The 24,718-nt window shown below is 35.0% G+C and overlaps 1 protein-coding gene across 5 annotated transcripts in view; it reads left to right on the forward strand.

Moving 5' to 3' along the window:
• The window catches only part of LOC138334853 (Kv channel-interacting protein 4-like), a 320,280-nt gene that overhangs the window by 136,494 nt on the left and 159,068 nt on the right, over positions 1-24,718 (forward strand). Inside the window, exon 1 of one of the 5 annotated variants that reach the window (XM_069283633.1) lies at positions 12,063-12,583. The exons of the other annotated variants lie outside the window; for them this stretch is intronic. Within the exon in view, the coding sequence (XP_069139734.1) occupies positions 12,517-12,583 (67 nt within the window). The 5' untranslated portion in view covers positions 12,063-12,516. Of the gene's footprint in view, positions 1-12,062; positions 12,584-24,718 lie in introns of those variants that run through there. 5 annotated transcript variants of the gene reach the window in all.

The following is a 24,718-nucleotide window of genomic DNA, read 5'->3' on the forward strand; positions in this document are numbered from 1 at the left end:
ATTACACTTCTTTGCCCTTGGTAGGTATCAATTGTGACGTCATGGGTTAACGAACGTGCCGTCATACTTTCTTCAGACAAAACGACGTGAATTTCTGTCACAAATTATCAACGTCGCAATTAATATCTTCCCACAAAGGAAGTAACTCTGTAATGTGCAGAAAGTGTATGCTCTCGACTACCAAATGAAATTTGATGCATGTACCAATACATCTTCAAATGAAATTACATATTAACCTTGTCTCTTGTGGGTTCGGATTAGTTAACTGAACGTGAGTAATTTACCCACAATTGCAAAAAGACGCTTGATAAACGTGATTATTGACAAAGTCATTCACACATATAATCAATTTAATACTTTGAATTCTTTTAAAAATATTGAAATGACCGATTTTTAACTGTTCAACCTCGTATTTGTCACACGGATTTGTTGTTGGTTTTACCTCAATTTATCTTTTCAATTGCGATAAATTCGTTTTGGAAAAAAAATGAAAACAGTACTGGATTCGAGCATGCTTGTGTCATTTGAAAATACGTGATTTTTTAAATCAGGCGTATGTACTGTATACCATAGAACTATCCATTTAGGTTTTCAAATTATTCAAGAATAGAAAATATCCGTGCAGATTTTTCTGGTGATGATTGCATTTATGTATCGAACCCTATGATACTGCTGTTTTATTTGAACGCTTTTATTTCAACACGGCATGGACTATGATAGGAGACAAAATCTACAGTTGAGACTTGAATAAAACATTTTGTCTTTCACCTATGTATTAAAATTGATTAATATATTCAAAAATTAATTACCTGTACACTGAAAATGACCTACACAAATTACATTCATTTGTATCATGTACCAGATTTCAGTGAACCTTGAAATGCCTGAAATAGATAAAGAATTCCTATCATATTATGAGGTCATATCATAATTCCTCCGAGAATACCGCCGCTTGAGTACCTTTGAGTCTTTGTTTCCAACTGGCTGCTGTTACCTTCACCCTGACCCGATTTCCTGAATCTCATACCTTTAGGATATAATGGATTTTATAACTGTGCAATGTGATGTCAAACTCTCTTGAGACAATAATTGTTCGTACCTTCAGATACAGGATTATGTGTAAACGGGCACTAAAGTCTTTTTTAGTCTCCTACCGTTTACCCAATAACTGGCTATATTTAATTACTCTTCCAATAAAGTATATGTATTTCAGAAACACTTGCACTAATGAAATTTGACGATAATGCGATCATTTTTTTAGAATAGTGTTACCAGAACGGGGAACATCAGTCAAAAATATAGTGCCGCTAATGCTCCATATAACGATGATTACATTAATCTAATAATCTTGACAATTAATATTGGCTTAAAAAGCTGATATTTATAGATATGGATATGTTTGTTCCTTTTTAACTTCCAAACCGGAACATGTTTTCAAGTTTCCGGATGATTACTGTGCTGTAATGGTTACATATTCTCCTTTGTTTGACCACCTACTTTATGTACAATACAGCTTGTTAACGAACCGCTCGCAAGTATTCTATATAGGACTTAGAATTACAGAGATATAGTTAGTCATATCATCCGTTATTCAATCTGGATCCAATCCAATCCAGATATATAGCTCCCTCCAGAGAAAGCCATAGGGAGAAATACGTTACGTTCAGGTGACGATTACTTGTGGTCTTGGACAATAAGGCGACATTCTTATCAATTCTCAGATGTTTTAAGTTGTTATGCCTCATTGTATGTTTTTGGTCACGAGAAAACCTGCATATGTTTTAGCCCACGACTAAAGTTTGAATGTAAACTTTGCTAATGATGTAAATAACCGTTCTCAGTAATTCCGATATGGTATTACAATGATAGATTATATTTCGTGCGTAAAATTGCAACATAAATTATACCAATAATTGCATCATATGTAATTGAAAAAAAGAAGAAATAGAACCTCCGTATACACATAAATATATATTAATGCAGAATTTCTGTCCATGTGCTACTGAGGTACTTTAGAGAGAAGAGTTCCTGCAATTTTATCTTTGATGCATACTGCATTAACTATTCCAAAATAGAAACTGCCTAGACAATCAGACCATGCATTCCAGAATAAAAAAATCCTTAGAAAATAACCCAATTAATCATAAAATACCGTGACACTTTTATGATGAACTATCACTCAGCCAAAACATTTCCCGGGATACCTGCTGTTCAGATATTGGGCTCAATGACATATATATATGAAATCTCACTAAGCATTCGCCTATTCCAATTCCATGACTGCCATAGATGCACTACCGGTTTTTATTTTGAGATTGATACTATAGATATGCCGTTACAAATGCATGTTTTAATTGGACAACATAATATTTCAATTGTCAAATTTTATAGACATTTGAATAAATTACATGTATGATCAAACTAACCAGCAACGAAACCATTTGTCTATCCAAAAAACTAAGGCGCGCACTAAACGTCATAAATTTATATATATTTTATGTTTTAAGATAGGTGTGCCAAATGGTCTCTTTCATTCGTCTATTCAAGTCATTTCAGAGTCTGTATCAGATATGGCTCCCTTACAAGGATATATGTAAAGAATATCATATATGTGATCTATAGGTGTATAACAGCTCTTGAGAAGCATGCATGTCCGTTAAAGTTTGCTTGTTTCGTGTGGGTTGGGTGGGACGAAGTGAGTGGGCATTGTTGAACCATTAATCTATCTAAAATATGTTGGGTCACTGTAAAATTGGAGTAAGGTATGATTAAGAAAATGAATTATCCTCAGCGGTTTTCGACCGCAAGCGGAAGCTAAGAGACGTCGCTTAGACACAGTTCCATTCAAGACCGAATAGCCAAATAGAGTTTGGAGGGTACATAAGCGTTAGTCGGCACCACATAGGTAGTAGCTATGTTATATAATGTTACTTTTATTTTTTAATGTACAGTGCAGGCTGGAAGTTGGTAACTGAATAAAGTAAGGCATTCTGTTAAAATTCAAAATATATTGTCAAATTTTACGAAAATGACTTAAATTTGTCTGAGATATTGATTTAACAAATAGGTTGTCATCGCAAGTGTCTGTCTTATATCGACGATTTGTTCCAGAACATCCTCTCTCTACATATTGTGTGCACACTAAGCTTCCCTGAAGACTTTTTTGCAGTGTTACAACGCAACAAAACACTTGCCCAGACAATTACAATTGATGAAACACATGACTAAAGTAATACTTATCAAGAACAAAATTCAACATAAAGGAGTTTACCACATGTTAAGACAAGATAAATGGCAGGTGTTGCATGTTGAGCAATAGTCACCATCAGTTTATTCTTCACCAAGCTGCCAGTCAACATTTGTTCATTCATTTACATACGTATTTTATCACAAACAAATGTGTTTGGCAAACTTTGAGGTACAGAGTAAATGTCATAAGGTACACAATACTACGAACTATGGAAGAGGTCACCCCCTAAAATATTTTAATTTATGATAATTTTGAGTATGAAAATATTTTTGAACATAAAATTGAATATCTATATTACTAAATGGTATATACTTGCACTAGTACAAGTTTCCCTAACAATAATCTTAACTTTAAAAGATTATTCAATGCTGCACAACAGTGATACTTTACGCAAAAACAATAACACAGATTGTATTGAATATTGAAGCCTAAATACGTTTTTTAGAAATCGTTGCAAAATTAACAAGAACAATGCATTTCTTTCCATTCCAATTGCCCAGCTAACGTTTATTGCTTTAAATCCGAGTGGATTCGTGGATTGAATGTGTAACTCTGTCCAGGGGCCTGGTCCTATACTACTTGTATTGTTAGTTTTTAGTACCTGTATCTGTTTTTTGTTCGCGCCTGTTAAGCAATTCTGTATGTCAAAGCTAAAGGCCCTATAGGATAATTTATTATTTACAATCTCCCAAACATTGTTGCAATAAATGCTGTTTTGCTTGGATAAAAACTATGTAACACTTCAAATTAAGGACACATTTCGTGTTTGATATTTAAAAAAAAACGTTTTCCTTAATAATGCTGACTTTTTGTTTTTTCTCGTTTCATGTTCATTTCCTGTGGAATGAAGGTAAGTGTTGTTTTATTATTATCTATACGATTATAAACAGAACCCTAAATAAAATTCCCTTCTGTATTCATAATAAACATCTGTATCACTTGTACCAAAGCCGCATTATATAGACACGCATATGCAAAGGTGATTGCTTTCAAGTAAATGCTATAAATTGTTTCAAGGAAGTCGTTTTGGATTACGAACATATGCGCATGTTTCCTTGTTTCAAAATCGAACGTCATCAATTCCATTTATAACAGTAATTCTCAATGATTTCAAATCAATTTTTGCTATAGACCAGGCATCTTCAATGTGACTTGTTACACAATTTAGAGTCTTGAATTATGAAATAAAATACCTCCATAGTATATCGACATTTCAAGATAGTAACCTGGAAGCAATTTGTTTATCTATGTGCCAAATAAATCCAAATAAATGATACATTTTTGTTCTGTGTTACGTAAAGAAGAGGGCCAATCATCCAATTTGGGCATTAGTAAACTATGATATATATCAGTTTGCTTATACAAACATAAATCACTTAGAAACGGGAAAAGAAAACAAACTATTTTGAAACATGGCACAACTGTCGTCTCTGGTCATATCAGAGCAGATTTTTTTGTGTGCATCGAAGTAGAAACAAATACTACTATAAAGACATTTTTGTGTTCCATAAATTTTCGATTATTCAATCAGCAACCGGTTTCTATGGTAACGAAAATAACGGCTGGAAAGACGCGCATTTCAAGTAGCGTAAGACAAAATAATTCCACAGAAGACTACCAAAATATGTTGAAAAGATGGTCATATCAGAGCAGATTTTTTTGTGTAAATGTGGCTATGACCATTCCATATTCTCATTCACAAATCTTAAACATCGAAGTAGAAACTAATACTACAATAAAGACATTTTTGTGTCCCATAGCTTTTCGATTATTCAATCAGCAACCGGTTTCTATAGTAACGAAAATAATGGCTGGAAAAACGCGCACTTCAAGCGGCATAAGACAAAATAATTCCACAGAAGACTACAAAATATGTATTTAAAGAATATCTGTTTTTCGGCACGAAAGACGAAGTTATTATCCTGCAGATTTATTATTTCCCACGACGATTGGATGTCCAATTCATGTGACCATGACTGTCTAAAAACACGTGCCGCCATAAAACATTTTACATGTACCACCCGTAGGTAAATTACTTTGGCATTTGGTTAAACTGCACCATTTGATATTTAAACCATACAAAACATATCTTAGTTGATGGAACACTTTTCCATCCTGAACTTAATTTCACGGTAATAGATATAAATTAGTCCCATGCCAGGTGAATACTTTTACTGAAAGTATTTTAATTAAATTCTAGTCGAAATGCACTTAATTGTTTTTCGGTTTGTGCAGGAAGAGGCTTTTTCCGCTGTTATATAAATCCACATTTAAATATCTAATCTAGCTTTAATTTATTCTGCCAGTAGAGATCCCACTCACACGACTTATTTGTCCGTAACTTTGTTAGCATGCCCTGCTTTTTCAGGCTTATGTGTCCGAAAAACGAAATGATTTGTAATGAATTGTGATGGTGATGATGATGTATGTTTCGAGACCTCGTTGCATTAATTAGGCTATATAATATTAATATTAGGTCATGTAGAAATTGACTCTTCAATTACACGTTCATCATATTAAGTGTCGGTCTAATTGACATCGTAATTCCCTTATACCAACTTCCAACTCATTTACCTTTCGGACGAAAAGAACCTTTTAGAACGTACGCTAATGCGATGAATAACAATGAATATCGATTTTCCTTACAATATGCTTCTATACATTCTATATATACCATAAGCACTTGTTTGATTTTTTGGTTATCCGGATATTTACTTGTGTGATTTCCGAATTAAGTTTATTTACGAATGTATCATATTTCCGGTTGCTGATTTATTTGATGGTATCCAATATTGATATCCACCTTCATATAAAGACATGAAGAAACATTCTATTTTGGCGTCATTTTCGTCTCCTTAGAAAGATTCATTTGTAGAAATATTCTATTTTACATGTCCATCTCCCTTGAGTTGATCAACCCATACTTTCCTTTGGTATATTACGTAACCCGTTCATGTATTCCATGTACCTTACATAGCAGATGTTGTTGTAAAAATCTTGGTTCAAAATCGTAAACAGTGATGTATAGGTTACAGACGATTATGGTGATAAAGATATGGCCCAAGATCATGAAACAATCCTAATTCTAAACAGTCTTAAGTTTAGACTTAGCCAATCACAGATGATGTTACGTTGCTAAGCTAAAACTTAGACTTAAACTTAGTCAAAGACTGTTTCATGGTCCTTGGGCCAGGTGTGGCACTTTGTATGTATTGTATTGCATTACATGCATTCTATCGTTTTCTCGGGGAACTGGTATGTTGCACTATTGCTTGTCAACATAAAAAAGACACTCAGATTTAGCATGGTGACACCTTTCTTTCTTAGCGACTTATATTAACGTTCGTAGCTGTAATTATTTACAACTGTCAAACCTACGCTGATTTAAAAGCTTTCAAAGCTTTCTGGGCGGTATTAATATGTCAAAGGTCAGGTCCTATGTGCTGACCTCTGTGATATGTTTTTTTTGTGCTGAGTAAGACTTAGAATTAGTAATTGCCCGCAAATGACAGGCCTAAGGGATTGTTTTTATTTCCTGTCTGTCTGCACAGCAACACTATAACATGATGCATCGATATGATCAACCAGGCAACCATGGTGGACGGTAAAGCTGCCAAGAAACTTGTCTCCTCTTATCTTATGACGCAATCCCGATAGACATAAGTAGATAGTGTGTATATTCCAGCCTTATTGCGGTTTTTTAAAACACAATTCGGTAACAAAAGGGCCATCCATGGTGGTCGCCCAAATCTTGGTTTTTAGTTCGAATCTCTTATTGTACAGTTGCCGAGTACTGGCCGTAGGGCGATGGTCTTTCCACAGGTTTTCCGTTTTTCTTCCACCTCTCTTATTTGTACGCTATAGCATGACATTGGCTGTTCGTCAGAAAGACAACAAAAACACAAAAAAGACTTAAAATGTGCGTCGGTATGAAATGATGTATCTTCTAATACTTCTCCTTAACCAGAAAAAAAGGAAGGTGCAGTGGTAATTAAACGACGAGCCTAGAGTTATTCCCCTTTATGTCTGAAACACTTTTACTTCTAAGTTTGATATTTTACACGACTTTGACCTCTTAACTAGGAGACGCGTCGCCTACAATAGACAAATAACATTGATTCTGTGACGGCAATGTAACACAATCGTAAAATAATTGTCTTGCTGTTAAAGTTACGAATATCGTGTGATATGTCGTCGAGTGATTATGTTTTACCGATACTCTGATAAACGATCTCCGATGTCAGTCATGGAGTAAACAGCCATTTGTTTATATGTGTCCTTTTGTTGCTATAGCAGCCTGGTTGCTGTTTTAACAAACATACAACAGCTGGCTGACGTTTGACTTTCATATAATAAGACATGGACATTACCTATTAGAGAAACAATGCGTAGCATTGTTGTCATTGATTCTTTCACATTGCTTTATCTGGTTATAATCATGTTATCAAAGTTACCAACTCTTTTGAACCAGTAAGAACTGCATTGCAAACACATTTCTGCTGATTGTGTTTCACTGTGAATAGGCAAAAGCAGTCATGTATTCTTATTTGTAAGTTAGATAGTTGTTAGAACTACTACCTACAGTGTAATAAGTATGATACACACTAATGGATATCACATACCTACCGTTAACGTCATTAACGAGGTTTGTGGAAAACACCATGGTGTACTGGGTTAATGTAACGATGTCCTGTAGATAGAATACATTAATACAATTAATTCATCATAAATGTGGTAATTAGTTCCCATAATTAAACTGTATAACGTAAAATATTCGTCATGTAGAAATTTTCGCTATTTTCCGATCGTTATGAAAAATATAACGAATTTAATAGATTGTTGTCACCAATGCTCTGTCGGATAACAACGACTATTTCCATTCACAAATTGGCGTCAAATCTCCAAACTACAAGGCAAATGTACATGAATATTTCTTGTTATATAGTATAAATGGTGCTATTTGTTGGTGTTGGTTGTATATTTAAAACGCAATTTGAAAATCAGATATGCCCAGCCATCGATGTAACGCTGCTCGGTAGCGCTTCAATATAATGTAACCATCCCATCCTATTGATACTGGCTATCATACAGTCTAAATTTATCATTGGCCCAAGATCAAACATCCAAAATTGCCCCAAAACATTTCCTGCAATGTCGTTCGTTCTGTATTGAGGATACATACTTCGTAAGATATAAACTTATTAAAGTAATTATGGAAATTAAAGTTTCTGATAAAGTTAGCAATGTTTAGCAATGTAAAATGTTATTGAAATTTCGTTTTCATATTCATTTAAATTACATTTACATGTACTACCTTGCATGTCACTTGCAATATTAGAGAAAATCATCTTCAAACCAATAAAAAGTGCGATCTTATTTTGTATGTCTTCCATTAAACGCCCGGCTCGTTCTTCACAATTTATGCCAAATATATTTTGTTCTGCAAGTCTATGTCTTGAATATCTGATCCACAAAAATGTTTTACCTAAAAAAATCATTACTAAAATCTGAACGCTTATACAGTAACTTTCCGACAATGACATAATAAAATGTATTTTTAGAAAGTAAAATAAGCTTTTTCCTTATTAAAAAAATGTGCTGAAGACGACATGGAATATTAAGATTAATATGAAATTATTACTTATGCATTGTTTTTATGGTGAACAAGAGCGAGCAATTACTTTACTGTTTATGTGTGTGTCTGTGCTGTGGCGATGATGTATGTGTACCCCATCTTGCTGCTATACTGCTTCTGACAACTAATTAGCGGATAATACATTGGTGGATCTACTCTGTCTTCAACAATGACTTAAATGCACTGACAAACATTAGCTAATTTACTGGTTTCTGAAAATAGGATATTACTTAAGTGAAGTCTTCATTTGTTGTTTTCTCTCAAATCAAAGCGTTTCTAAGGCGTCTTCATGACTGGGCTCTTAAAAATAAATACCATGGCTAAAACAGATTTTTAAAACGAGTTTCACATTCTTGGGGAGTTGTGTTTCCCTTAATACTATGCCGTTCATCAGTTTTTGAACAAATTTAACCAGTAATTAACAATTACTACGCTAAGCAGCAAACCATAGACACAAACCTTCACTTTTAACATTGGTTTCCGCAGGGGATATTGTATTTGTTTAATGTGGTTACTTCGTATTAGAGTATGAATGTAGACGTCCTGGCGTTAGTTAAACTACAATATGTCATCTAACCATACCCACCCTGAACCTATTGTCAGTCTCTCCATTTTGCACCGGTTAATGAAACACACATTATATTGTTTAAATTTCAACTCTGATAAAAATAAATGAAATTCGTCAAGGAATTATTGATTTTGCGTGATTAAGCAAGCATCGTGTTAGCAGTGCATCTGCTAATGTGACCGTTTTATGTTAACACTCGTCAGATACAAATAGCATCCTTGTTTATAACTGTAATTACCAATGCATTAACCGTAATCAAGAAGCGGACACAACAATTGCATACATGAATTATGTTTATGTTTAAGTTAATCACATAATACATTTATCATGCTGATGCGATGTGTCATTTTTTTCGGTTTCCCATTCCCTACAGCTTCGCCAGTGCGGTCATAATAAAACGTGAGTTCTGGTAATAGGATATACTGCTCGGTTAGGTATTATATATATATATCTGTATCATTATATGTCCCCTATGGGTTGCCTCTGTGTTATATTATACACGGCAACCACCGTCATTAGTACACTGTAGTATTGATGGAAACCACGGTAACATTATCTAAATTTACTTAACCTTTGGGTGTGGTTATCTAACTATCCTTTAGTTTTTCTTGTTTTATCATCTTTTTTAATAAATGTTTATAAACACGCAAAAAGAAAATAATAATCTCGTCCTTCTATCAGACAGAACATATTGGAGATGTCAAAATTGTACCACGGTGGGATGACATGAAGAGACCACCAACAACTCTCTGCTCGATATCTTTAGTACAGTAAAGTAAACCTCATAGTGCTTTACCGGTTCCAAGTAAACATTGTATCAGTTTACGACATTCTGGTCAACGAAGCCAATTGAAATCACACGATGTATATGACATCGATTTTACAATTACTTTTGCCCATAGCATAGTGTACAAAGGAGTCGGCTTAGGTCAAGTGGAAATTCACATGGTCTACTTGAACATGACGGGTATAATTGTTTACAAATACGAATTGATCTATTGAGGAATTAATAAACCCCTTTTAAGCTCACTAGATTGTAGAGAGATCAGCTGAAATCGGCTGTGATTGGTATCCTCTTGTTTGCCCGTGGTCGAGGGTGAGTGTGAGGCTAAGCCTCCAGCCTAGTTAGATAGAACGAACTGGTCTCCGAGCCGAGGGATACATCATTGATTTACAGCGATATTAAAACTCTAATGTATAACGCAGATACCCAACGTACTGTAAAACATATGTTAAAATGAAAAACGACAACACAATTCCAGAATAATACATATTTAACGGACGAAATGCAATAACACACCAAAAACAAACCAGATACCAGCACTGAATCATAGTAAATGTGGGATATATATTCAAATAGAGAAATGAATCCATACCTTACTAACGAATACGTTAACAGCCATCCAATATAACTGGATTCCTCATGTTTATCATCCCCTACCCGAAATCGGCGTCGTGAGGTTTACAACGTGGACGTACGTCTCCAAGAGAACCTAGCTCACGGAAATGCTATGAGGAATGCTTTGAAGGCGTATATATCCGCACCTTGGCTTTACTATAGCCAACCAGTGCAACGGTGATTCCTAAACGGAACGAGTTACTCTCACTCTCGCTGTAGTAATTACTCAAATGGACTAACTTGTAACTTAGATTTACATATCCTCTGAACCACAAGTGTCAAGAGCCCAAAGCAATAGCGAAGGTACACCAGTGGCTCGGACTCGGGTGGATCTCGCAGTTATATTTCCATGGACTGGGTCATATAAGCATGATGCGGCTTAATCGCAGTCAGTCCTCCAGCGAAATATCAACAAGTAATAATACATAAGCGAATCGTCAGATGAAACACTGACAGTCGGCTGTGACAATATATTGACAAGCTCGCTCGTGCAATCAACTTAATAATCAGCGGTGAAGTACGCGTGCCTAACGCGGAAGGGTTTTTTTTAACTGATATTTTAAATGATATTTACTAACAATATGAATCAGTGTTGCGCTACATCAGTTAAAGGAAGGGTCACACAGAATTATATAACTCAGCGGTATTGATTCCTACTACGTGTGTCTCTAATGTTAGCTGACTTTAATATGTCAATATCGTAAAACAAAGCCCAGCAGATGCGTTTGTGACAGTGCCTGCGACTTCTGCCTGGTGACAGATGATATGAACATACGCAAGAGTCAAGTGTAATGACAAATAACTCTGGAAAGGATATGCTAGTGTCATCAGGCGTCTACTTTAACCATTTCATTACTGGATTTAATGGCGATTCCTTGCTCTGATAGAAGCATTAGCATTTGTTTAACTGAACACGTCCTTGGATTATCTGAAGTGAACATGATGTGATATTTTAAAGAAATGTGTTCTCTAAATTTTTACATTCCACTGTAGTGTTACACGTACATATGGATACACTAGTAAAAGTGAAGTCATTTTGTAATTAATTTTATATTGATTAATATATGAAAAATATGGGTATGAAGTAAAACCAATTAGCATAGCTAAATTAGAATAGAATACGCACGTCACACATGCAAATTTGATTAAAGTGACTTTAAGAGGGATATACGTTATCTTAAAGTGACAATTGGAATTTGAACGTTGTTTAAAGAAATTGGATAAAGCCATTTTATTTACCATGTGAAGCTTGAGTAATTTGCTTGAGTGCCTTTTCAACTGAAGGAAGTGTCGAAAATTGGATTTGTCTTTGGATATATAGATAATTATTGTAACAGAAGTGTACCGTTGTCATCGGGAATTTAATCTGTGGAAAGTTATTGAAATCAACAGCACATCATTAGTGCAGATATCTTGTGTTATTGTGTTTTCAAAGAGCAAGGCTGGTATCTTTGAATTATATTGTATGGACGTCGTATTCGAATGAAGGAATTATTCTAGTGAATCTATATCATGTTTCTACTGACCATGTGTAAGGGTTAACATAAAGCATCAACGGAATCAACAAGGAGGATCACGTGTATGGAAGAAAAAGTCCACTTGGTTATTATCAACAGGTTTTCATCACGTGTATTTGTGGCCACACCCTTCCAAGGACCTCGGCCATGAACTATCTCTGGGCAGCAAGGTCTTGTCTGAGGAAAATTATCGATCGATACGTGTTCGATATAGGTAATGTAATGCTTCACTGGGGGAGAGTTGAGTTAAATTTGCAATACCGCTTTTATGTTCACTGATGCAGATACGTAAAACAATCCAAATCACTTAAGTGTTTATTTAAGGAAGTAAGATAACACTACCATGACTACAGGGTCTATTTGTAGTGGGACGTTTAGGAAATGGTGCTGGCACGAAAGTATGCTAGCTTTAACTAGGGTTACAGAGTACACATTGATCACAATACAACAATCAATGCTTGTTTTTTTCCAGCCAGGCTCTGTGTAATTGTATACAAATCGCGATAATTAAAATAACTACAGCAGACAAATGTCATGCTGTGCATATAGATATAGGGAAAGTATGCGTGGAAAAAACAGACGTTGGTAGTCGAAGGCGTCACGGCAACGCTATGAAATGTTCGTTTTAGAGTTAAAATCTTGATGACGCAATGGCGCTTAATGTAGCACGGGGCCTCAAAATAACCACTCGCAAAGATAACTGATGACATTAACAACCTTTATTTGGTTGTTCAACTGGTTTATGCCCTAAGTTACCCCCATGTTCTTGAGGAAATTACTACGCACAAAGCTAATGTATTTACATGTACGTCTAGAACGTAATTTGGTCATGATAGGTTGAATATGCCAGTGAAAAAGTTATCATTTTGACGTTTTCAAGTTCAAATTTAAATAGTAATAGGGAACCTTATCAAATTAAGATCATTTCCGATACTTGTTCAAAAAAGTATTCAATATTATCGGCTAAACTAGGGACTTATTCAAGATATAAACGCACTTTACCGTAACATATAGATACAAACAATATAACAGTGTTTTGTCTGAAAACAATGTGGACTGTTTGAGTAATGAAGATATCTACAAGGTATAGTGTACGTATATATAGAAATAAATGAATAGATAAATAAAGAAGTATCACAACTATCTTCGTTTGCAAAAATCATTCGATGCTGAAAGTAGTCAAAATATTTAAGCCACTCATTAAGTTCAGGTGTGGTAAAAATGTTTTTGTATAGGGTATCTAAAATAGTGTACTGTATAGTTTCAAGCATGAAAAAGCATGGTTAATTGACCATTGCGGCCTCATGCAAATACTAGGTCAAAGAGGGTGCTTAAACAATTACAACAACGACCATTCTTTAAATTGCCAGTTTTAAGTAGAAGCCATTAAAACTACTTTACTCAGTGATTGAATTTAACCACTTATGTTAATAGAGTGCATCTATCAACATAAATGTTTCTAGGTCAGTAAGGCTTGTAAAAGCTACCTAGTGTTGTTAGCTTTACGGACCAGTACTAGCCAGACAGTGCGGTTGGCATCCAATATAGTGATATCAATATGAGAACGAAAACTGCTTAGGTGTGATGTAGGTGAGTTAGTTAACCATACAGCACCAAAGCGGATTGTAGAGGATAGCGTTTAACATTGGCTAAACACGAGAGCTACACAATCAGTATAATTGTAATTAAACGCAAAGTTAACTCACGCAGTGAGGTTGGTATTAAACACAACGAGATTTACTCAGAGGGTAAACCATTTATTATAAGAGCTAGTCTTCAGTTACATTGTAATATTTCTATTAGTCGCAAGGGTTGGTCACTCCGCGAGGCTGGTCCTAAACATGAAACCTATGAACACAAGGGGAGTTCGGTTAATGCGGTTAACTTTGATAGGTAGCTGACTTATCTCGAGGTTAGCTAAAGCAGTTATTGATATTGAAGCCTTTTTATTGAAGCTATGGAGGGTAGCCATCGAGTCTTAGACTGCATATATTTAACCGGCGAGGTTAATCTTAAACACGAAGGCTTCTGAGTTAATGTAATTAGCTGAAAACACCTCGGTCCCTTTACTCTGTCGGGTTAACCAGACTAGCACAGATATACTTCACTCCAAAGTCTGTCCCAAGTCCCCAGTGATCGACGACACTTCCAACCTCAAAGTACAAACAGTAGCAGTTTGTACACAGCTAATCCATATTTGGCGATCGCATCGGCATGCCGAGCATTATATTGAACCAGAATTGTTCCATTAAACAATTACCTCTAGCCACCCTATAGGAGAGTTAGAATTATTGAGCACTCCGATCCACTACGGTGTCTTAGTTCTGGTCGTACTTTCCGACCCGATCCGAACAATGCTAATTGGGGGAAAGTTTCCCTTGTGATCAGTGTTCTATTGGTATATTCTACTCGAACCTAATGTGTCAGGCCTCTATGAGCAGAAATATCATATTTCCACTATAGTTATCTCTGGTGAGATTTGTTCTTTTGAATCTCGGGATCAGTCAATCACCATGTAGCATCCTTGTCATCTTGGTCAAATGTGGCTTTAAATAAAATACAAACGTGATACATCATTATCAAAGGTTGAGTATGATGAAAATAGAAACAATTCTTCACGATAAAATCATATTTCCCTTTAAATATCCATGTGGTGACATCATAACATGATACTTTGACACGATTGTGAAATAATCAAATGTTGAAATAATGGTTTTATTTTACACAATTTTACAACATAAACTTTTTAAACATATACTGTTATTTGTTTCATACTAGAAACCTGTTTCTAAGAAAACAAGACACAATTCAATATTGTATCTGATATTGACAACATTACGGAGACATAATTTTGCATTGCCGTTATTTCTGTGAAAAGCAATATCGTAATAAGTCCTATAGTGCCCCGCACTTTTAGGGATATAGTTATACAGATTATTTTGTGGTTTTTCATTTATTCTCTATTTGTTGATTAGGTTTGACACCAAGTTGACAGCAACGACTATTTAAGGACGGTCCCTTGTGTGCAGGGTATGACTTATAGAGAGTATGCTATTCAATGGAGAATGACGTTTTGTAGTTTGTAACACACACCACCCGGTCACATTGTCTCGGCCATGGCCAAACTATACTACACTTTACAATAGTGTTGCATATTAAGGAAGGGCATCATTTCGAGTCGTAGTTCTTCTGTTGGTGTCTCATTTCATTTGCCGTCAGCCTCTGAGCAACCGTTGGGTGTACTAATAACTAAAGGTCACTGTCCCAAACATTTCATGCTTAATAATATAAAGAGAGTTGACACAGCTAAAAGAACAAAAACAAACCTAATGCCTCAAAATGCTGGTCTAAATTGTAAAGAATTGCAACACATATTTCCTTGTTTATATTTACAAAATAAAACCATCCATGCAATGTTACTATTTCATTAGAGGATATATAAACTAATTACAAATATACTTTTCGGTACCACAACAATGTTCAGTTTGTCTTATTGCTCTTCATTAACGCCTTACACTACTTACAGGTGTTTTACTTACGCTGATGTAGTCCCGCGTATATATGTAATAAGTATAGATGTCGGTCGTATTGATTACCATACCGTGATATCGTATCGGTATTAATATTTAAGGACATGTGGAGTATTTTCGCAAGATTTCCGGATCGTATATTATACTGAAAACGCAATAGCTATTCTCTGTCACTATTAGGTACTTATGTGTTCGTTTCCATGACAACCTGAATTGGCATTCACTAAGAGGATATCCCTTTATCAGATAGAGATGAACTTGGTGAATGATGTCCACTCTCTGTCGGAATCAATACGCGGTGTCAGAATGCATACTCAGATTGTGACATGAGTGTTACATTTGTCTGCCTCCCTATAAACATTCTTGTCATTATTGCTACCATGGGAGTTATGTAACGGTTACGCACGCGAGATGATACGGTCTAGTAAACGCCGAAAACAATTGAGGGTAAAGGTAGAGTTATAAACTATGACCTATCTGTCCGAATCTGTCGATTTAGCATGCCTATCACAGAAACCCTATTATTTAAGTGGATAAGTCCCACAGAGGCCACCAGCACGGCCTCCAACACGCGCTGGTCCCGTGGATAAAACCAAAATGACATTCTAATTGGCAGAACTGATACATTATTATAGGGTTTAGAACGCGAAGGGGTTTTAGTGTCACTGTTCAAACTCTTATATCCATTGATCTGTATTGGTATGCAGTTGATATTTAAATCCTAAATATACGGTGAAATAATGAAGTTTTATATCACATACTAACGACGGCGAAATGCACAATATATAAATCCGCACAACTGAGAAATCATTCCGAAACAGATAGGGACTGACGCTATGAGAAAGATGGATCACGGTATTGCCCGGTAATGCTGGTGAATAAAGATTTCACCTGCATCGATTAATCTTGTGGTTTGTTGTTTATATGCAAAGACGACATAATGGATTGTGTTCAAGTGATCAATTTCAGGTAAATCAACTGTCATTTTTATGGCATATGTGTCTACTGATCAGCAACGATATCACCGGAAAACCTCCTTAAAAAATGACATCTTATTGTTCAGATCATTTGAAAGCATTGTACAATTAAAAAAAAAAAAAGCAACGGTTTAAAAATAAAGTATTTGTTAGCTAGCGGGAAATAGGAACAGACAGTATTCATTTTAATCCGTTAATTATTAGTTCAGTTAACTGGAATAATGTTTAAATTGACCGTAGGGGTTTTGTCTAATATACCATGACGAATACCTTAAAAGTCGTATCAGTACGCTAGTACGGGTGAACAGGATGCTAATGACAATAGGATTTCAGGAGAAGGTTAATGAGGTATGCAGTCTTATTCGTTTTAGTAGCGGCATATTGCATGATAGCACAGATAGCACGTTTTCTGTCAATGAAAAGGGCTGATTAATTGTATGTCAATAATGCAAATTTCGCTTTTTGGATAGACGCTTCTGTTTATCAATTATGTGATTTTACAAATTGAATTAGAAACGAAGATGATGTTTTTTCAATTTTCATTTCGGAATACTTGAGTATTTTATTGTCAGATGTAAAAGACAATAGGCATTGGGCTACAGGCAACATGTCTCTACACGCCTTCTCCTTCACTTCAGAATTCAATGAAGGATAAGATATAGATTCGACCTTAAGCTTCACTAAATTTGGTGGACAGAACCAAATCTATAAGCATGTTGGTAATTACATAATTATAGAGCTAATGCGCGATAAGCAATGCTGGGAGATTAGTCAGAGCCTTATGTTAAAAGCCAGCGGCTTTTCATACCATTACATATGTATCTAAACGGCTGACACCCCTTTTAGCTTGTACATTACTTGGTATCAAAATCTAACTAGTTCCACAGTTATTAAAATCTTAACTAGTTCCACAGCTATCAAAATCTAACTAGTTCCACAGCTATTAAAATCTAACTAGTTCCACAGCTATTAAAATCTTAACTAGTTTCACAGCCTATTTTTACAGCTACGTTTCTGACTATGAGTTTGCTGCATTGATAAGTCGTGTTACCGTTATAGATGACTAAACTTGCTGTTGGGAGAAGTAGGATTTTCCAAAGGTACACTTGTACTTATACAGATTGCAAATGGAATGATGATTATTTACATGTCTCATGTAAAATGTCGGACACCTTTACCGTACCATAGAGACGTCACTTGAACTGTGATTTTAATTTCTGTTTGTCCCCGCGACCACAGGCGATGCGGTGCTATTTGATTGTCGTGATGGTTTGATGGCTAGATGTCACATATAAATGTTTTATTCCTGTACGGTACAGAAGTCATCAGTTTATATCTAGAGGCACGTGTGATGTTTTCGATTTTCTAAACCTAATCAAACAGAATTCGATACATCGTAAAAGTTACAACAAAGAAACCATTTTTATTTCTTTCCATTTCCATTTTGATTATTTGTTACTTTATCTGATTTTATGTCAATTTTTATTTTAATGATGCGAAGGAGTGTACTGCATTCTATCGCGATCCTATCATATAAGCCTAGCGTTGGGATGGTCTCGTTTGAACGTATTGCATTATATTTTGAAAACGAAATTATTACTGTCATAGTAACAACTCAAAATGAAATGAAATACTGATAGAACAAAAATTCTTTAATGCCTTCAGGGGAAACATAGAAATGACATTATAACATATCCAGGAAGGAGAAGTGACATGCTGTATAATATTGACAACAACTTTAGTATGTAGAAAATCCTAACTCAAACCAGTTTCAATCATGCCAATTCTGGTACAATATTTTTTTTTTTTTTTTGTAAAAACGACTCCTGCTTTAAACACGTTTTACATGTTTCTACTTGATTGTTGATAATAGGTTGATTTACAAATTAAAAATTCCACAGCTGTTTTCAAAGTAGATTTGGCGATTAATTCGGACATGTGTGGTGTTTTTAAGTGAATCATCCTAACTTACCTGTTAGGTGTAATGAGCAGTCGTGTTATATTTTCCAGGGACGTGTGCAAAACAACATTAAATTAGTATATTGGTATTTGTGCTGAGACACATTAAAATAATTCCATTATATCTCGAAACACAAATTTTACTCATTTAACCATATTTATATAGTGTCAGGTGTTAGGTTCCTAAAGAAACCAACAATCAATACGTTAGCAAATCATTTCTATGATCTGTCTAATATCTTACCCTGCCTATCGACATAACTATATATTATGATATTATTGCCTACTCTGGTTTTAATTCATTTCCCCTTGTTGACAGAATGTCGTACTAGACACTGCTCCCCAGTGAGTCATGTGTAATTAAGACACGCGCTGTAATGATCCCTTTGACAAATCTATGAGGAACTCGACTTTATTTTAGTCCGTTATTACTCACAAAGCGTCCATTAAATTCCTAGAAATATACCATATACATTGTAGTATGTATGGAGAGTATATCATGGAAGGTTCATCGCCTATTGTGATGAGACAACAAACAGTCGGGGCTACCCCCTACGGATCTCACTTCATCGTTTCGGTCACAGACCATATATGTATTTGATGTGGAAAGGCTCAATCATCAAGACTGGCTATTGATAAGTCACCTATAAAGAATGTACTTAAGCGACTCCGAATATGTTTAGCGATACCCTTTTACCAAAGATTCAATACAGTGTTCTTTTGACTATTTCTTATCCCACTATCATATTCTGTAGGTCATGGGGATTAATTTCATATTTCTTTTACTTGTATATGGATAGAACGTATTTTATTTATGATATAATGCTGCTTTTATTGCAACACCGTGTATCTTACATAAAGTCGATGATATTATTGGTGTTTTGCCCTTGTCTAAATGCGTGATATGAACTAAAATGAAAAGGTTACTTAATATATATGTAACTAATCTGAGATTTTTATATCTATGTCAAAGGTTCTATATGTTTGTGGATTCTCATAACATAGACATTTCATACGAGGCCAACCCCGAACCCCCAACAGTAGATTAATTTGAGTAGTTCTCTCTATAAACCGTCCGGATTACGAATTTTCCGTACTGCTTATTTTGTAGTGTATAGCGTTACTGTAATTCGTTCCCTGATAATCGGACTGAGAGCTTTCCGGATTATCGGGGGTCCGCTGTATAATGTTGTGCGTCGTACGTTTTCTTGTTAAATGTCTTATAGTATAATCATTTCTAAATTTATAATAATCTACCATTATCAAATATTGCGAAAATATAGTTTACATTGATTTATTGTGACTGTGACTCGTGCGAAGTTGAATAAGGCTGAGGCATGGGGTTATTTATAAGCACAAGAAATCGGTTTTGAAAATGAAATCCACTCTAGCTCTCAGTATGTATAATAAACCGGCTTTTAAAACAATAACTGCAACAAGAGGAACCAAATAGATCTTACTGGTCGGATATATAATCTAAAACGAAAGATATATCACAGCAGAGTATTGTTTTAGTGATCAAATGTTTCCAATATTTCTGGAATGATGTATGTTACTGTCATGAACATTAATTTCTTGATAAATTCGCTGTCAAGAAGTAATGTAGATCCCCCATAAATCCACCGAGATACCAAGACTGATCTTCACGTTCAATGCATTTTATACATTCGTCAGGCGTGCAATTACGGGAAGATCTAAACGTTTGTTTTGTGTATCGACACTGTCTAGGATTCTTGGAGACTTTCACCTGCCTTTCTCGGTAGGCAAAGAATGAAAATTGATACATTAATCTGACTGAGATACACTTCAGCATTCTAGTTTCTACACATTACGATGCTCTAATGTAGAATTAAGAGTTTTTTCTTAAGTTTTCCTGATAATGATAAACGACTTAAAAGTTAATTTGGGATCTCGTGCATGTTCTTTGTCCTCTTCTTCTTTCGAATAGTGGGGTGCAAATATTCATCATGGTAAGGATGTATACAAGCGACCCTTACTTTTTCCGATTCGTCAACGACATGACTTCTATACCCTGGCATTGCATTTACAAATTGTCCGATTTCACTGATATCTGGTATATAAGGGTTTTGCAAAGTGCCAAATACAATGGTACTACTTTCAAAAACATGCGTTGCTGTAGTAATAAAATACAGTCTAATATTTAGAATAGTTTACATGTAGCTAGCCAAACTCTGTACATTTTTCATTTTTTTGCGTTTATGGATTTTTATGGATACCGAAAGCAATGGTTCGACTGTGGAGACTTTCATTTTTATTGATCTGTTTTGTTTTGGGATTTTGGAGGAGGGGGGCTGGTGAAGGGGGTCGGTAATGGTCAATCATAACACTTATTGTTCGTTCGATGTGTGTTTGATGTTAATATGGCTATATACTAACAGCAGGCATGTACACCAATAACGCCTGTACTTCAACGTTAACAGTTTTAAATTTAATGTATTTTTAGTTTGATTAACCAACATTTTGTATACAATTTATGAAGTTAAAGCGTCTGCGAAAGTTTCAGGTGTCTTCCGGAGACCCCTGGATCGAAATAATTCAGTTATCTGTGATGTATTATATCAGTATAATCATTTATGACGTTTTAAACACGAACATTTATGTCATGTTGGGGTAGAGAATCGCTCTGGTAAATCTAACAAAGAAAAAACTGTTTCCTCACACGAGAGACTATCAGACAGAAATGTTGCAAAACACATTTTCAAAATGCAAGAGTTTATGATTATTGAATACAGAGTTTTATAAATGTCCAATGTTACAAATTCGATCTTGGATGCCTTTTTTCTCGAAAATATTCTAAACTTTTTAATCACAAGACTTGAATAGTATTCGCATTTGTGTAACAAAACAGTACCGGTCCTTAAAGATATTCAAACGATAAAGATAAATTGCGGCATTGGAATAAAAGCGATTGCACTATGTAGGTCTTCCCGATTTATCGATTATGTCTGAAGTCAATGCTTTCCAGATAGATAACAGGAAGTATGCTAATCGTCTTATTGACCGACAAAACAGAACCACGTGTTTATCGTATAAATATAGACCGATCGTTAATTATCTGTTTTGTGCGTATTCTCAAACATTACCCTGTCAATGACGGTTTTTGTTTTATTTAGAGTTCATGTCGTTAGTATCCCGCGGTACTACAAAACATAAAGTTTAACAGGATACCAATCACCATTACATGGAGGAAGTTAGGTTCACACCTGTCGACAGGAGGATTACAAAGTTACTTTTTTGAAATATGGGGATGTTCCTTGAAATGACCTTTTCTTAACGAGTTAAAATCTCTATACATACTAAACAAGAATTCCACCTCCTTGCTCTCTTGGCGATAGGCAAAAGCGCATTGCCACTGTTCGCCATTCGATCTCCATGAGACATTGTCTTAGTAAATAATTAATTTTGCATTTTTCTTTCACTTGTTGGAAAGTACTATGTAAAAGGCATTTGAAAAGGCATTTTAAAATTGTGGATTTGGTCTTAACATTGTTTTTTTCCAAAGTAACGAAAAAGGTATTTGACCAGCTGTAAGTATTGTTGAAGATAGATTATAATATGACTCAAATATTATGTAAACTTTCGTTCTTGGCTAAAACCAACCAAACACCAAAATAAAAACAAAATCAGTAACATTAACACCACAAAAATAAAGTGTAAATGGAGAGTGCTATCAAGCTTTGAAATGATCCAATCTCAATAAGTAAATTGCAAAACTGTATTAAAATGATTGAGTTTAAATGAGAAATTCCACATGCATGGTATTTATTGAAACATTTACAAACTTTGTGAGAGAAAAAACTATAACATGCTACTACTTAAGAAAATTTCTTTAAAATTCGGAACTAAAGTAGAGCAAATGCGGATCATCATGCAATAACTGTACGCTGACGGAAATTGATAAAAACCGTCTTTTGTGTAAGAGTTTCTGTCATAATAAATAACATTTATCACTGAAGAATATTGATATAACATCACCGAATGGTAAAAAATATATCACAAACGAAGTTCCTAATGTAATATTAGGCGATGTATACTGCCACATTCACACGTCTTTGCTCTGGAGGGCCCGATCGCTCATGTTTGATACTAATTGAATTTAATCTGCTACACTATGGTTCACAAATTTATTTGTCAGTTACACAACTTATTGTCCCATTCCATTTCTCCATTTCATTACGTTCTATTAGTTACGTAATCCGTTTGCTCTAAAGCGAATTGTGGATTCAACGCGATGATTAAAGCCTAAACCAACTGCCATCCATATTGGTATGTTATTTGAAACGTTTTAAAACGTAACCAACATGGATCCATTAAAGCCAAGCAGAATATTTAACGGCTACACTGAATAAGGAGTTTATATCGACTTTCCGATGGTATATTTTAATATCAAAGTCCCTGTAGAACATATCAGATAGAAATGGACAATACACAAATCCATGTATTATTTTCTCAAATGAAATATATATAATGGATGCAAAAGGTTTAAAAAAGGGGAATTCATTTCCTTCCAATGAAGATTCCTCTTCAATGGTATTTTTCGCCCCCATCTATAAAACACAGTTTCGTTCTACAGCCTTTCTTCTCTTTTCAATTTTCGGAGACCTTAAAGCAACTGGGGTCGATAGATCATTAGCGGTCATCGGTCGGCGTTCACTGCATATACTGCTATGACATAGACGACGTTTTTCTTAAAAACCAATCTATGTAAATATGGTAAATATGTACCTACATACATGTATTGGTGTGAACACTAACTGAATGTCAAGGAAATTGGCATAAGTGACACAGTCGTACATGTCGGTTTTGACAGTTAAAAGGTGTTGTATAGGGAAGTCACTCAATAGTTTTGGTCGTTCTGTGATGACCAATGAATCTAAAATATTGAATTCAATATAAAAAGTAAGACAATATCATAACATGCCGTTGTTGTTTATATCAGTTTAAATTTGGTTTAATGATTCCAGTGCACCATATGTTAATACACAGTTGTAGTAAGGATAATCAACGGTGTCTAGGTATCATAGACAGATCAATGTGATCACAAGTCCATGAAATGGAATGGATATCGGAAAATTACGATACATGTCCGCGTGCTCTCCGAACCCACCCGACCTCAAGGGATAGCAACGTAGGCCACACATATCCACACATATTCTGATCGTATTTAAATCTAAAAAACATACAAGAATAATTCCAGCACTACAACACAACGACTTTATTGATTAATAAAAGTATACCTTTTTTGAGAAGAAAGCAAAGTGTACAGATATATGTAAGTTAATTTCCTTGGTTAGCTTGCTTTATATACATACTAAATGTACTGATTGCTTATTCGCGTTTCAGACTTTTTGCCTTGAGGTAATCAGATTGTCGTAAAGTATCGCGTGGTCTGAAACCAACGAGTCTTATCGTTGGGTTTCCGACGATGAACGTATAGCGATCTTATCTATGTTTACACATTACCAGTATCACCAATGTCATTCTATCAATGTTGTAATTGGATTGATAAGCACCTCAAATATCGTGACATTTTGGAATCTGTTAAGAACATTTTACAATTTAAAATAACACGAAACATTAGATAAAAATTACAACATTGTTTTCGAGACAATGGAAGTACATATCTTCAAAGACAAAAGGTATCAAGACGTATACGAAATAGATGAAGACCATATCTGTTTTGTCTAATCATTTAGCAAACGCTTTGAATCACATTCACGTCAAAACACAGAAAACAACAGAAATAAAATGTTATTACAATTCTAGCACCACGCTGACATTGTGTCACTCATTACTGATTAATAGGGGTATATCGATAGTTTCGCTTTCTGAATTATCAGATTTGGTGGCATTCGAATGCCT

The sequence above is a fragment of the Argopecten irradians genome, chromosome 11, assembly GCF_041381155.1.
Source record: "Argopecten irradians isolate NY chromosome 11, Ai_NY, whole genome shotgun sequence".
Classification (NCBI taxonomy): Eukaryota; Metazoa; Mollusca; class Bivalvia; order Pectinida; family Pectinidae; genus Argopecten; species Argopecten irradians.